Source organism: Rhinolophus sinicus, linkage group LG01 (genome assembly GCF_036562045.2).
Source record: "Rhinolophus sinicus isolate RSC01 linkage group LG01, ASM3656204v1, whole genome shotgun sequence".
In the NCBI taxonomy this organism is placed as follows: domain Eukaryota; kingdom Metazoa; phylum Chordata; class Mammalia; order Chiroptera; family Rhinolophidae; genus Rhinolophus; species Rhinolophus sinicus.
This window is the reverse complement of record NC_133751.1, coordinates 69698803-69714791: the sequence shown is the minus strand read 5'-3', so window position 1 is coordinate 69714791 and position 15989 is coordinate 69698803. Positions and strand designations below refer to the sequence as shown.

At 42.4% G+C, this 15989-nt stretch overlaps 1 protein-coding gene across 1 annotated transcript in view; it reads left to right on the top strand.

The window, feature by feature from the left end:
* The first annotated feature begins 347 nt into the window (after positions 1-347).
* The window catches only part of LG01H3orf52 (linkage group 01 C3orf52 homolog), a 32056-nt gene continuing 16414 nt past the window's right edge, over positions 348-15989 (top strand). Inside the window, exons 1-2 of the mRNA XM_019715194.2 lie at positions 348-3095; positions 9462-9591. Of these exons, the coding sequence (XP_019570753.2) occupies positions 2958-3095; positions 9462-9591 (268 nt within the window). The 5' untranslated portion in view covers positions 348-2957. The remainder of the gene's footprint in view (positions 3096-9461; positions 9592-15989) is intronic.

Below are 15989 nucleotides of genomic sequence, written 5' to 3'. Positions count from 1 at the left end.
GAAAACTGCTGAGAATATCATTCAAGTTAATCATACAGAGGGCACGTTGCTGGATGCAGAGCTAAATACTGGGAATACATAGGTACTTCAAGGAGTTTAAACAATAAAGGAGACAGACAAGAAAAAAATTACTGTTCATACTCCACTTTAGCCATTCTGGCCTCTATTGATTCTCAGACAGTAAATGTCAAATAGACTCCAGTATCAACCTGGTCCTTAGTTCTGGAGTTCCCTCTTCTTTCAGAAATCTGCACAGCTCACTCCTTTACACCTTTAACTCTTTGTTCAAATTTCACCTTTTTTTTTTCATTAAGGACTGACTAATTGACATATAAGATTATATTAGTTTTGGGTATAAAACATGATTTAATATGTGTATAAAATGATCACCACAATAACATCGATCACCATACATAGTTACAACTGTTTTTCTCATAACGAGAACTTTTAAGACTGACTCTCTTAGCATCTTTCAAATATGCATTATAGTGTTATTAACTATAGTCACTATGCCGTACATTACATCCCATACTTATTTATTTCACTTTTTTAATGAGGCCTAAGTTGATCACTTTATTTATAATTGCAACTCTTCCCCTTCCCCCAACCTTCACCACTCAGCACTCCCGCCTCCCATATACTCTGCTTTACTTTTTTATCCATAGCACACATTACCTTCTTATATTCTAGAAACATGATTTATTAAGTTTGTTTCCCCTCATTAAAGATAAGCCTCACAGTAGCAGTGATTTTGTTTAGTTATATTTTCAGACATATCTCAAGCACCCAGAAGAATGCTTGACGTGTAGCAAGCACTCAATACTACTTGTTAAATTGGACTGAATATATGACATATTTAGCACAAGTACAATGGGTATTGGTAGCAGAGAAGAGTGTAGATAACTTTTGGTAGAGAAAGGGAGTCAAGGAGGGTTTAGTGGGAAAAGTATGTTTCAGTCAGGATTTAAAGATAAATGGGGGTTGTCCACGCAGAAAGTGGGCTGGAGTGGGAGGAAAAAATATTCCAAGCAGCAGAAGCATCATATACACAGAAGTAGAGGTGGCAATAAAATGGGCTAAGTAAGGACCCTCCAGGAAGAGGAATCTGGTCAGACCAGAGGGGTCTACTTACTACTAAATGCCTCAGAGGGAAGACTAGATGTCAGCTATTGTAGGGAAAGGCATACATTCAGATTCTTCTCTCTTTGCCCACTCCCAGATTCATTCTTTGCTCTGAGCACCCCCAGGCTGATCCCCAGTCTCCATCACTAGTGGGAGTCACAGGCAGGAGACTGGCAGGTGGGGAGACAGGTCAGAGTATTTATTTCCCCTCTGCTCCCTCCCTGCTAGGCTGCAGTCTCAACAATGGCTGCAACTTTTTTTGACTACAGATCCTATCAGGAGGGCCCTCCTCAGCGGTCTAGCAGGTCTGGGTGTACTGACAGCTTTCTACTGTTGCTAGTCTTTGGGTGCCTCAGCACCCCTTCTTGGTTCCCTTAACCCTTGCTCCTTCATTAAAAAGCCTCTCCCAAATTCCCAGCTGAAAATGCAGCCTGATTCCTGCAGGATCTGGCTCTAAACAGGGAAAAGTAGAGAAAGCAGAAGTCAGTGCAGGCCAGCAGCTGAGTGTCTGCAGCTAGCAGGACCCCGTCCAGCAGGCAGATGGAGTCCAAAGTCCAGATGATTGGGTAGCAGGTACGAGACTAGAGACCCAATATCTAGGCAGTGTCTGAACAGTAGGCATTGAGGGTGCCAGACTTTTGGACACAAGTCAACATCTTCTAAAGTGGAGCTTATTTATATGTATCTTGTCCACACCTCAAACTGCTCTCAATATGTGTGTGTGTGTGTGTGTGTGTGTACACTGTGTTGACGGCAGGCTTGAGAAAGAAGCAGGGAGGCAAACCTGCTCTGAACAGAAGCTCGAGAGGATCAGCACACACCAAGTTTAGCAAACATAATTTCAGGCTTACCAAGCCAGAAGTTCTGAGCTATGGATTGTGTGTGGGTGTTTGTAATTTTCCCTCAGGGTTTGTGTGTGTGTGTGTGTGTGTGTGTGTGTGTGTCTGTGTGTGTGTGTGTGTGCGTGTGTGTGGTGATGTCTGTGACTCCTCTTCAAAGGTAGATAATAATAACCACCTTGATGAATGTTTGCTATGTGACAGTCACTGTTCTGAGTGTTTTATTGACATTCACTCTTTTAACTCTGGCAACAGCTCCATTAGGTGGGTAATATTATGCCAACTTTCCAGATGAGGAAAGAAACTTTAGCACAGAAAGATGAAGCCCAAGGTCTCACAGTGAGGAACCCTGTCAGAGGGGATTAACCTGGGCAGCCTGGCTCCAGAGCCTGCTGTCCCTTCCACCATTGATATATTTGCCTGACCCTGGACTTGTTAAGAGGAAGGAGTGCGTTCCTGTGGATTACTAGGCGTCTCCACATGCGCAGAACCTCCTACCCTGGCTAGGATGTCAAAGCTGCTTCCTAGTTGTTTGTTGAGTAAATGAATGAACTTTTGCTAGGCAGCGAAAGCTGGGTCAAATCCAGAAACAGACAGCTCCTGGGGATGGAATGCCAACTCTCTTCTCTGGAACAGCACTGCCGGGCCACTTGTGCCTAGCCCGCCACCCAACCAGTCCTTTGGCTCAGCTTTTGCTTTGTATCAGCACGAACAAGGAAAGGCAGTGCAGGTAGCGCCCTGAACAAACCAGAAAAACAGCCCTCCTCTGCTCTGCAAGGGAGCCCATGGCGGCAAGGCTGCCAGCAGCCAGCAGGAGCGAGCGGAGTTTCCTCCGCGCTGGTGCCAGCCGCCCAGTTCGCCGGCCGAGGTCTCCCCCCACCCCCACCTCGCCCCGCCCATCAGGGACTTGAGAGTGAGCCACCCAAGGACTTTGCACCCTCTGGTGCTTGCCAGAGGCTGCATCCCGGCGGGCTGTTTAGTCCTCCTCTGCTGTCCATGGAAGGCGCCAGGCCCCCATCGCCCGAAGATGAGCTGGAACTCGCAGTGCTCGAGGGGCAGCCAGAAGAGCAAGCGCCTCTTAATGGAGCCGCCCAGGTCATCCCTTTTTCGGCGGAGGACCCCGGTCCAGCCCAGGTAAGGTTTCCTTGGTGCTTACCGCGTCATCCCAGCGCGCGCAGAGCCCGCCTCCCCGCCGGGTTTCCAGCCAGCTCTCCCCGCGCCACCGACGCCACCCGCGCTGGAAAGTTCTAAATAGAGCGGAAACCGGAATGTCCTGCAGCTTGAGCCCCTCCTGCCCGCAAACACACTCCAGGCCCTTCCGACCCCTCCAGTTCCCATGAAACTTGGCAGTATCCTACCTAGGAGGTGTGTGGCTTCTGAAAGAGAATCCCCAGAGAAAGAGGTCGTTTTAAAAAAGCCTGTAACTTTTAATGTAGTTAGTTTTGTTTTTTTTTTTCAAATAGAAAAAACTAGATAGTTGGAATCTTCTTTTTTCTTCAGAATCTCTTTGCTTCCCTCTTGACTACCTTGCCACTTCCACTCACCCTCTACCCTCCTCCTAACTCTCACCCACCACCCACCATCACCCAGCCTGGCGCACAGCCGCTAGACACATAGTTTTAATCTTTTCCCAGTCTGGCCATTTGATTTCACAGCAAGAGAGATAGGGGAGAATGGGAAAAGCAGCAAGAACAAGAAGGGCTGCTAGGGCGAGAACTTGCCCGGCTCAACTGAAGGGAAATAATTTCAAAGTACTTGTCCCAAAGAACTAGACTGCACTTCGTTTGCTTCTGTCTTATCTCAGTCTCTAAGGAAGTCCTTGGTGACGTTTGCTGAACTCTTTCTGATTAAGCCCTAGCTAGCAGTGACAGGAGCATTATTCATTCTCATCAAATGCTTGTAAAACAGCAGAGACTTTGCATTGTCAGCCATCTACCTTGTGATTAACCTATAAGACTGACTTGAGGTTTACTGGGTACATGGAACTCCATATATACCGGGGGTGCCAAAATATGTATACACATTTTAGGAGATGTTACCGTGTTTTCCTGAAAATAAAACCTAGTTGGACCATCAGCTCTAATGCATCTTTTGGAGCAAAAATTAGTATAAGACTCGGTCTTATTTTAATATAAGACCAGGTCTAATATAAGATAATGTAATGTAATATAATATAATACTGGGTCTTATATTAATTTTTGTTCCAAAAGACACATTAGAGCTGATGGTCCGGCTAGGTCTTATTTTCAGGGAAACACAGTATCTATGCTCAAGCAGTAGTTCACCATAATCAGAAGTGTCTGGACGCTGATGGTAACCACTTTCAGCACCTCTTATGATTGCAGAAGTCAAATGTGACTTGTATTCATCTGTTGTTAGCGGTATATATTGAGTACTACAATTAATACAAGTTTTTTCCTTTCTTAAAATGTGTATAATTTTTTTGATTATATATATATATATATGTATTTCCAACCTGATCTTTATAGGGTCCCACTCCTCCACTCCGACCTTTGCTGCTCAATTGTTGATTTGAGGGATAAGCAGGAAGTTCAAACAGTGAAAGCATTGCTTTTGCTTTGACACTGATTCCTGGAAATAGTGTAAAGTCTGCTTTTATAGGAACCTATAGGTACCCTGGAGAATAATTTGGTATCCTATATTTGACTGAAAGATGAACACAACAGAAGAATGAAAGTTGGAAGAAGAAAGTCTGATCCCTGCGCAAGTGGCCGCATTGTGGACTTGCTGTATCAATTCTCCAAGGAACTGTCTAGGAATGAGAATTAGGAATACTTGCCTCATGTTAGGTAGACCAGGACACCCCAAAGATTCTGTGGCTTGGGACTGAATCCAGAGATCCACATTCTGGTGACAGCTTCACCACTAAAAGATGTGTCCTGGGGCAAGGCACTGAGGTGTGTGTTTTCCTAGCTGGCCGTTGGTGGTAATGAGGCTGATCTGGCTTCTCTGTCAGGCCTGGGAATGCCTTGTTGAAAACGGCTGAGTAGAAGAACATGCTAAACACATGTAGAGTATCAGTATTTTATAATTGTTTAGCACCTACCTAGTACAGATGGCTCTCATGTTCTATTTACCTCCTCCTTCCTTAGTCAGGTATATACAGATAGCCCAGACTTCCTTGTGAATTTGCTTTGTAGGTCACTGAATAGGAAGTCTGTGGTGAGTGACTGAATGACGTGAAGATGAGCGTTACCTGAGCACTTGGAGAGCATTCTAGAAATGCTTGAATGGGAAAAACATTTAAAAAGGGGAAAAAAAAAACCCACCCTCATCTAATGTGTTAACCTTTCTCTTTGGTTCTATAGAATAAGTTGAACTGTATTTTAAATTGAAAAGTCAATTAATATAGAGTTCTTAAAAGTGTTGGTTAGCACAAGCACAGGGTTCAGACTCAAGAATTTTGTGTGGAGGTCTCCTCAAACTATAAGATTTCCAATTTTTCAATGTAAACTTAAGTCTGTGTATTTTTATTAACCATATGTTTTGTACCTATCCTGTGCCAAATACTTCTCATACATATATGTATTTAATTATCACAACTCACTTAAGAGGAAGGTTTCAGTATGTATTCTGATTTGACAGATAAAGTGAAGAACTTGACAGATGAACTGAGTGAAGAACTTGAGGCTCAGAGGAGTTACTAAAATATTCAAGTTCACTCAGTGGTGACTCTGAGATTTGAACTTGGGTTTTTTAGGTCTCAAACCTGTGCTATTTAGGTCGATTTATTTTATACAGCTAGATATATAGCAACATATAATTTAAATATATAAATATAATATATAGTTATACTCATATCCATGTGACTACCTATATTATGTAGCACTATTTTCTGTCAGTTCATAAACGTACAGATGTTTATTGAGGAGCTGAATCGCATATCTGGAATGATGAGGGAATTGCAGGGGGATGAGTGAGGAGTAGGAAACCGTTTGGAGATCATTGGGAAGAAGACATCCTATATTATGGATATAGGCCTCTTGGAGAGAGTATACAAATATCTTGGAAAGAACTTTCACTTTCTTGAACTGAATTTGAGGCTTGAGGGAAAGGAATATAAGCCATTGAATTTCCCTTTGCTTGCCAGCACTGTAAACATGGCACTATGGTTCAGTCAAAAGTGAAAAAGAAATGATGGATAATAGAGGGAGATTGATTTTCTTTTATGACTCAGTTGATGGGCTCAGTTTCCAAATAGAAGTCCCAGAGACGTTTCAAGGAATGGAAATTTTATTATGACAATAATAATTGAGTATATTGATAGGATTGAGACAGGCAAGACTTTATATGAATTTTTATAAATTAGCCCCATCGCTGTGCATTGTTCAGAATGTAGGACAAGAATCAACTGGCTTTTTGTGATTGGATCAACAGGTGGATTAAATCTCACACTGAATATTATAAAGTACAGATTTTCCTATGTGCTAAGAAAATTTCTCTAGATCTATGAAATATCTACTCCTGATTGAGCCTCTTTGTTTTCAAGAGGTAGGAAGTCCTGCCATAGTTGAAGTGCCTTGTGCTATGTATTTGGACTCTTATCTGAAGAGGGATGAGAATACCTGGGGAATGTTCAGAGCAAAGCCACACAAATTCTTGAGCCATATAATGCAATCATAGAGTGTAAAATGCCGTTTGCAAAACTCTCTGGAAGATACCCTGAAGAAGAATTTGTGTGTGGCCTCTCCTCATGACCTGAAATTTGGGCGAGAGAGGAGGAAGAAGCCAGTGAAGGAGGCCAGGTGTCTCCGTGTTCCGATTTTGAAGGGAGACCCAGATACCTAGCACAGGTGGTGCACACCTGCTGTTTCAGAGACTCTCCACCCTCAGGACACAGTGGAATCTCCTGGGGGCACTTCTAAAAAGTGCTAATTCCTCAGTTGGTTCTAATGAGTAGACAGCTGAGAAACACTGAATCCTAATGTTGGGTTAGAAGTGAATGACGTACAGTTTTATAATGACTTAAATCCTGTGAAGATTAATCATACAAGGGTTAGTGGTCTTTACCTTAGGAGTGACGATAGGACAACGAAGGGGGTCAGGCTGTGGGATGGCAGTCTTGGACTGGACAGGAAGAAGCATTTCCTACAGATGAGGGCTGTGCAATTCTGAGCTGAGTGCCCCCAGGAAGTCACAGAGTAGTGGTCTCCTCAAACCACCAGGGTCCTAGCTTTATCATCTCTAAGGGACTACATAAGTGAAGGCACAAGAGGCCGAAGACGTAAAAGGATATGTGACTCCTTTCAGACTCGGGGCCATTCCATTTTGTACTAATCTTTAGGGTCCTGGTTGCCTCTCGTATAAGAATTAAACTGGCACGTGCCTCAGAAGCTCTGTAAATGGGAAGCTATGCTTCTGTCCCCTGAAACGTTAAAGGTTCCTTGTACTGGGACTTCTTTTCCCACGTGCCTTAGTGAGCCCTGGCCTTTGGTGGCTTTGGAGCAGTTGTTCATCTTCAGGTGGGGAGGAGATGTGGCTTTGTCCCCAGACTCCAGACCCACTTAACTTCAAGAGGGTTTTCCTCTGTCCGGATAGTCCTAGGGCCTCTACTGCTCCCTTACCCCCAATTTGAAGAGCCAGTGAAAGTACACTCGGGTGCTACAAAGTGGGACCTCTACTAGAATTTCTCAAGGTACATCTTTTAAAATTTTGGAGCCCTCTGTAACTCAGCAATGCACAAGTATTAAGTGACTATTACCTACATGAGGCACAAGTGTTGGATATAGGAACACGGAAGTTTAAGAATCATCCTTCCCTCTCTGTGGTTTCACTTTACCTAGGAAGATAAGGCCAGTATCGGTTTATAATTGAACACGAAACCAGACAAGGCAGCAGCAGATGAGCTGTATGGACAGCTCCATGGAGGGTGGTGGGGAGGCCTCCACAAAGTGAGAGACTTGACCTGGCCTCTGAAGAGTGCGGAGGCTTCAGACAAGAGATCTCAACACTGTTAAAACAATTGATTCACTTTGGGAGGTTTAAAATTACAAGCCGAGACCTGCCCACACCTCCCTACGATCTGGATCCTGGTAGGGCCTATGTGTGTGTAGTTTACATTCCTTCTCAGGTGATTCTGATATGCAGCCAGGCTTAGGAACCTCTCATTGAAAAAGTCTGAGCTGTAGTCCTAATGTGGACAGTTTTCTTTTCTGATGGCCACCACTGAAATCGTGATGGGAGAGCAAGTGAACAAACAAGGTGTCATTTTTGAAAGCACTAAGGCACTCCTGAAGTGCCTGCTGCTGCTTTGTGAGACAGGTAAACACTCAGCAATGATTACACCCATTCGTTGAGGTCCTAATATTTGTTCAGCAAGTGCTTCATTTACATGATCTCTAGTTTTTACAACAGCCCTGTGAGCTGGATTTATTATTTGTGTGTTTTACAGTTGAGGACATCGGGGCTGGGAGTTTCAGTAGCTTGCTGATAGTCACCCTGCCTGTAAGTGGTATAATGGGGATTGGAATCCTGACACAGGAACACACTTTCCCCCCATCATATTCCATTGTTTCCCGTGGTCTCCACGTGGGAATTACCTAACTCCTCAGAGGGAGGAAGGAGAAGAGTCATGGCACCTTATAGGGGCAGGTAGTAGTGCTGAGAGTGGAGGCAGCCCTAAGGCAATCAGGCTACCTCCTGACCAGGAGCTCATGACACAGGGAGGCTGGGGACAAAAGGGAGAGCACGCCAGATTTCCGGTGAAACACAGCAAGGATTAGTCCTGGCTAATACGCATCTCTGATACGCATCTTTTAAATGGGCGAATGCGTCGCTTGAGTGCTGTTAGGATGAAATGCAATGATGTTGACTATAGTTATTTTATTTGAGCCCACACTGAGCTTCACTATCCCCATTACAGCTTATTTCCTGGTGTCTCTCTTGTCCTTTCCTTCATTTTCCTTTCTAGACCTTTATTGCTTACAGTCTGGGCTGCAGCAGAAGCCTCTTTGCTTTTTCTTGATGTGTCCACTCTAAACTCCACATCATTTTTCTTTTAATCTTCAATTCAGTTTTTGTGTTCCAGAAACTTCAACAGGTCTCCAGTACACACCAAATTAAGTCCAAACTGCTCTGGCAACATTCAAAACCCTCTCGAATATGCTCCGCGCTTTCACTCTTTCCAATCTCAGCTCTCATTACTTGCCTCTGAAACCTACTAATCAATCACATGAGTCTCTTGCCCATTTCCATTATAAATCAACACCGAGGATCCTCCATTTCCTGGGTTTCAAGTGTTTTACTCTCTCCATTCTTCAAAATCCTGCCTGTCCTGCCTACCTCAGAGCCCCCAGAGCATTTTCTTGCCAACATTTTTGTGAAGTTCCATTGCACCCCTTTGTAAACTTGACTCTGTTGAGTGTAGCCCCTTGAAGCCAGGATCCTGCTGCCCGATTTCTGTATCACTGGCCCATACTCACTATTCCAAAATGTTTATTGAAACAGAGTGACTGCCTAACAGTCTTCTCTGCTTTCCAGGCTAACCAGAAAAGCCCTTGGAGCTCCTGTAATAGGAATGTGATCGGAAAATGTAAACTGTGGATGGTCATCGCCTCCATTTTCCTAGGTCTCTTTATAGTGATCATCATAAGCTTATGTCTTATTGGAGGTAAGAGGATTTCAACATGACTAAGTTGATGCACTTTAAGAAGATGTGTTTAATGCTTATGACTTACACTGAAATGGAAGATGTACTCATTGCTATTTCATTATTTATAATTTGAATTTAAAACTGGTTTGGAATATGTTATATGGGAGAAATACATGATTCTTGTTTGTTTGTTTTAATAAGTTCTGGAAGAAGTAGGGAGACTGAAGTATAGAGAACATTTTACTTTAAATGCTGCCCATTGGAGCTTGTAGATTTCTTACATTTTTAACTTATTTAAACACTAATTTATATTTGATTTTATCTTCAACACTTTTTGAGATAAAAAAATGTTGACTTTTTTCTTATAATTTATTTAGTAAAAATAATTATATTTCATCTGATATACCTGGTATATGATTATAATGATAAAATGATGAATAATGTATTTGAAAGTTTTCAAAACTTTATAGAACCATGTACCTGTAAGCTGTCAGTATTTGAACTTATTTTGGAAATAACTGTTTATCGTATTTATATTGCATGTGTATGTAAAACAAAAACTTATATGATGCTATCTATATGTTTTACATACATGATCTCGTTTTAAAATTATTTATTATGAATATAAAAATACATGTTAAGTTACCCATAAAACTCATCCATATTAATATTAATACTTTGTCATACACTGGTATATTTTTTTCATTTGCATTTTAAAAACAATTTAAGATCAGATTTTTCTGTAGTCTTGTGGCCTAGCTTTAAAAATTTAATGTACATTGAGATCATTTTGCCAATTTATTAAAAATTATTTCTGAACATCTTTACATTTCTTTTAAATTGAGATATAATTGACATATAACATTATATTAGTTTCAGGTGTGTAACATAATGTGAAACGATCACTACAATAGGTCTAAAAACTTCCTTATTTAAATGACTGCATGAGGTAGTCTACTACACCATTTTAAAGGCTTTTAGGTATTTACCAATTTTTTATGATGATATGTAGGTATTAAGGTTTATATGATTCACAAATATAGCACCCTCCAGTGGGCAATCATTTCAATTTCAAAACAGGATAGAGGAAAACTTTTTATTTATATGTGGGAGTGATTGTAGGGGAGAGGGGGCTCTCCTGGAGTGGGACACACTTGAGGTGATCCAGTCCCTCAAGGATTTCGGTTGAGTCAGGCTCTCCATAGCAAATCCAGTCACAGATGAGAGCAAGAAGGGGAACCCCTGAGTCTCTCCAGAGGTGGCCCTGGGAATTTTCCTCAGGATCTGCATCTGCCATTCACCTCCCATTCTTCCTCCTCCCAACCCCTTTTGCTCCTGTCTCAAGGTTTCATGGTCCATGAAGAAATAGGAAAACATTGATAACATGTGCCAGTCTCCAGCATGTGAGTTTCTCGTGCAAGCATCATGTTCACTTAGTTACTTAGGACATTGTTGAAGTGGGATGGATGATTCTTTGAGGCTATAGGCTGGTTTTGAGGTAGGGAGAAGTTAATAAGGGGTGCTACACCTCCTCTGTCATGCTGAGGACAATAGTTTTTGTGTAAGCATTGACGCTCCCTCTTCCCATCAACCCCCACATGTGGATGTGGACACTGAAGTTGAGTCACAGTCTTGTCCTATCACAACTAGTTGGTGCTATCCTGAAAGCAGATGGGTTTGTCTGTTGGCATCTGGGGCCTATTGCAAAGGATGATGCAACAGGTCTAGGTGGTTTAATATTCAGGATTCTAAAGCACAAGACTCAAGAGCTGTCTTCCATTCTGAAAAAGTTATCTGACCCTTTCAACTCACAAAGAACAATCTGCAGAGGAAAGGATTCCATTTCCTTCAACAGTTTCTCTGGGAGACATGAAAGTTCATAGGATGATATTCAGGGAAGAACTTTTCAACACTTGTCGCACAACCTTCATTTTCAATTTGGGTATAAAATTGTGTCCTTAAAATGTTAATGCTATAAGAGAGATTTTCAAACTTTTACTTTTTTTAATTAGGGAAATCATTTTATTTTATGCGACTCCTCAGCCTTCAGGGCTTTGGGCCTATGGGAGAGCCATGGTAGGTGGTAGTGGGTGCAATAGATACAATGTGGGTGGGGACAGGGCTTCCCTCCATGACAGCCTCCACCACCCACAGCAGCTCTGTAGGCACTTTCGTGATGACAATTTGCAATAATCAACAATTGCCTAATTGCTAAGCCCATTGGCAGGAATGAAATATTTGTAGAACTTCTGGGCACTGTGTGGAAATCACTACAATCCGAGAAAAGGGCAGTGTCAAGAGAGTCAAGGGCTTACCTATGGCTGTCCGGATGCGCTCAGAAGCGAGTTCCTCAGGAACTACATTTGCCATTCGCCTCTTCCTTCCCTTCCTCTCAACTCATTAATCTCCTATCTCAGGACTCTGTAGTCCTCAGACCAAGGCTTGGTGGCAGAGGTGTTAGTAACTCTGGAGCTGGAGTGGACACAGAAAGGGACAGTACATACATCCCAGAATGCAGAGGTTAACTAGGGAAAATGGGGGTACCCAGGGCAGGGTGCTTGCTTGGGGGGGGGGGAGTGTATCTTGTCACTGACATTATTAAGAATGCAAGCAGAGGAACCTGTGGTTGGTTAGATTGTTATTCTCTATAGACTGTGCACCCCTTATTGCTTGCACCCGGGGTGGGCTCCCTGCCACTCTGCCTTTGGCATGCCATGGGAATGATGGCAAATTCAGGATCATGGCTCAGCTTGAGGTGTTGAGCTGGGGCTGCGTACACACTGTGGAGGAGAGGCTAGCGCTCTGCCAGGCTCACAATGGACAATGAAATCTTTTTAAACTGGACAATTTTATGGGCAGAACCCAGGAAATCCTGCTGAGTCTGGAAACCTGGTTTTGTCCTAGCTCTTTAGGGAGAGGTTATTAATCAATTCTCTCCTTCTCCCTGAGAAATTATAAATGCTTTGGTGTGAGTGGTGCAGTGAAAAAGCCTCTCCCCCCTGCCCCTCTCAGTCATCTCCTTTCTGGATAATTTGAAGAATCAGTTAACCTTCCTCAAAGGTTCTGCTTTTTTTGCTAATTTGCCCCAATTACAGGGAGAAGAGAGACACCGAGTAACACCATAGTAATGAAACCTTTCTTTGGGCAAATATTTTAAATGTTATAAAAACCAAACTGTGACAAGTAGGGGGATACTTAGAAATCTGATTTAAGGGTGATCAGATTTAACACTCTAGGGACCCCTGTGTGATATCCCCAGGATTCTGGTTTTCTGTCTGACCCCTTTGCTCTCTAACACACAGACTTTCCCGTGAGTAGGACACTATGATACAAAGATATAAGCAGGGACTTCCCAAGTGACGCTGTAGTGAATGGATTTGTTTTCCTTGTGAGTTGGGAAAAAGAGCTACATTTTATGACATCACACGGTCTTGGCAAACAGACAGGTTGCTCAAGGCAATGCTCCGTCTGCTGTCAGGTGACTCATGGGAAAATTTTAGGCAGACAGCATCAGCAAGCCGTAAGCTAGCAAGGTCCTTGGGGGCAGGAACATAATAGCAACTCTGTAGGCCCAGTACCTTGAAATTTCTTTGCATTTTCACCTGTTTTTCCTCAAGACTCATATGTTTCTCTACCTTCCCAAGACTGACCTGTGCTCTCCATAGAATCCTTGCCAGCTTCTTCTGACTTGTAGACCTTCAGGTAGCTCCATTTCTCTCTAAGCATCCATAGACTCTTATCAACTCAGACCTCTTCAAATGTGTTAGTGTCATCTCTCCTTCAAAGCAGTCTTTCAGTTAGAATCTTGCTGCTTCATTTCGGCATTTTTCACTTTCCCTTTTTTCACTAGCACACGTCTAGAAAGAGAGGTCTGCATTCGGGTTTTGCCTCTTGCTCATTTCTAAATCACTTGTATCATCGGTCCCAAATTATTTTTCTGAAGGTCACTAGCAATTCATCACGATGCCCAATGAATAATAGGCTTAATAGCCTTTCTCCCATCCCCTGCCGTGTTTGTAGCCTTCAGGGTCTACAGAACTCCCGGACTTGAGGTCTCCTGTAATTTCTGCCTTCAGCCTCCGTACTGTGGTACATGAGGCTTGTCTTTAGGTTTCTTACTTTTCACATTTTTCATTCTTTTCATTGAGTAACCCATTTACTCCTCGGTCAGCAGCCAACTTCTCTAGGAGGTGACTCCTAGGTCTACATCCACATACCATTCCTGAGTTTTAGTCATACTCTTTGCTAGAGAGCTCTACCTGGAAATATCTGTCATCACCTCAAGCGTTACCCATATGAAACTACTATTCGTGTATATCCCCTTCCCCAATTAGCTTACTCTTTATAGTTTCATGGGGAACATGAGACCAGGATTATTCCAGCTACCATCCAGTGGTGTAACTTTAGGCCAATTCTTCAATCCATTTGGCCTCCGTTTCCACATTAGTAAAATATAAATGATTTCTGAATCTGAATCTAAATCTTACTACTTAGTAGCTCAATTGACCTGAACAAATTATGCCTTTTCGCTAAGCCTCAATGTTTTTATTTTAAATTGAAAACATTAATATTTAACTCATAGGGTTGATTTGAGGATTACATGAGAAATATCTACAAGTGCATAGCAAAATGTCTGTATGTGATGTTTCATATAGTTGCTAGTATTCTTCCTGTTATCCAGACTTGATATTTTGGAATATTTTTTATTTCTTCTTCTCTCCCATATCTAGGTAAATAACCAAGTTTTGTCAGTCATTTCTTGGTAGTGTCTTGATGACGTCTTTTGTCATTGACTATCCAGTTACTCCAAGGCACTGTGGGGGATACATTATACATATTGGTTCCCATTGTGTTACTGTCACCTACAATGTGGCATCAATATTTCTATTGAGAAAACAGCTTCAGGGACTTAAGGGAATTACTTAGATCCCATGGCTAATAAATACCTGGGCTGGTATTCACACGAAGTCTGGCTACCTTTAAAGCCAGCTTTGCTTCCACTATCCTGGGCTTTCTCCTCCCTGCCTCCCTCTCCCCATCCTTCCCTTTCTCCTGCCTTCCTCCTTCCTTCCTTGCATTTCCCATTGCTGTCCATCAAAATCTGTCTCTCCCAATCTTGTGCCTACTGGCCTCCCTGCCTCCAGTCTCTCCTGGTTCCAGTTTAACCTGCACCTCCTTCCTGGGAGACATTTCATGACATCCGTTACCTCCTGCAGCTACCTGGCATGGAAGGATTCCCTCTGCAGCCTCATTTCTTATATTCCAGCCAAAGAGCTGATTTTGTGTACCTGCAATGTACTTTGCATGTTTTAGGCTTTCTGTTTTTTTAAACACATCTTCTACATGGAAAGGGCTGCCCAGATGAAGTCTCATTAATGACATGCAACTTCTGCTGACTAGGTAAATCCATTGTTTTTGTTGTTTGTTGTTATTTACCAAACACAATCATTTAGCCAGATCTTAGGATAGATTCATTATTTGGTGATACAACTGAAGTATCTGTCATTAGAACTATTATTTGGAGATCCTCTTTTTGAACTTGGCGTCTCTTGTCAGGGCCCTTGAGTTCAGCAGTTATGTGAATACCATATCCACCCTCTGGCATCCCCTCTTCCTTTCCAAGGTAATGGTACGTCGTGGGTGCAGAGCTCAAAGATTTCCATTGAAGCATGATTTACAACAGTGGAAAGTTGAAAACACTAAAAGACTTAGGAAAATGGGCAAGCCAGTTATGAACAAGATGCAGCCATTAAATTAATCTTTGCAAGGAATTTCAAACACATGGGGAATGGCTTTTGATATGTTAACAGCAACAACCAAAGAATCAAGACAAATACGCAATGACAGCAACAAACAACAAAAGCTGTATACAAATTACCTTTTCATTAAGACCTCAAATATATAATATAAAGTGTGGGGGAAAAAACTTGATTAAAAAATTATTAGTCTCTTCCTTTGCTACAATTTTCTATATACTTTGCAAGTTTTCTATTATGAGGGCATAACTTTTATTGTCAGACAAAATAATGTAATAACTTAAAACAAATAATGATGCAGAGATAATTCCCTGTGTTTGAGGTCCCCCATGGTCACCCCTAGATTCAGTGGTTTGCTGGGAGGACTTACAAGACTCAGAATATAATTTTAGAGATGGTTGATTTATTACAGCAAAAGGATGTAAAGCGAAATCTGGAGGAAATGAGGTGCAAGCGTCCAAGAGTCCTGTCCAGGTGCAGTCCCATAAGAGGCACTTAATTCCTCTAGCAGTGAGTTGTGCCAATAGTGTGTGGAATGTGGTCCACCAGGGAAGCTCATTAGAGACTCAGTGCCCAGGGTTTTATTGGGGTTGGTCATATAGGCAACCTCTGCCTGGCATGTACTAAAATTCCAGACTCCCAGAAGGGAAGGAGATGTTC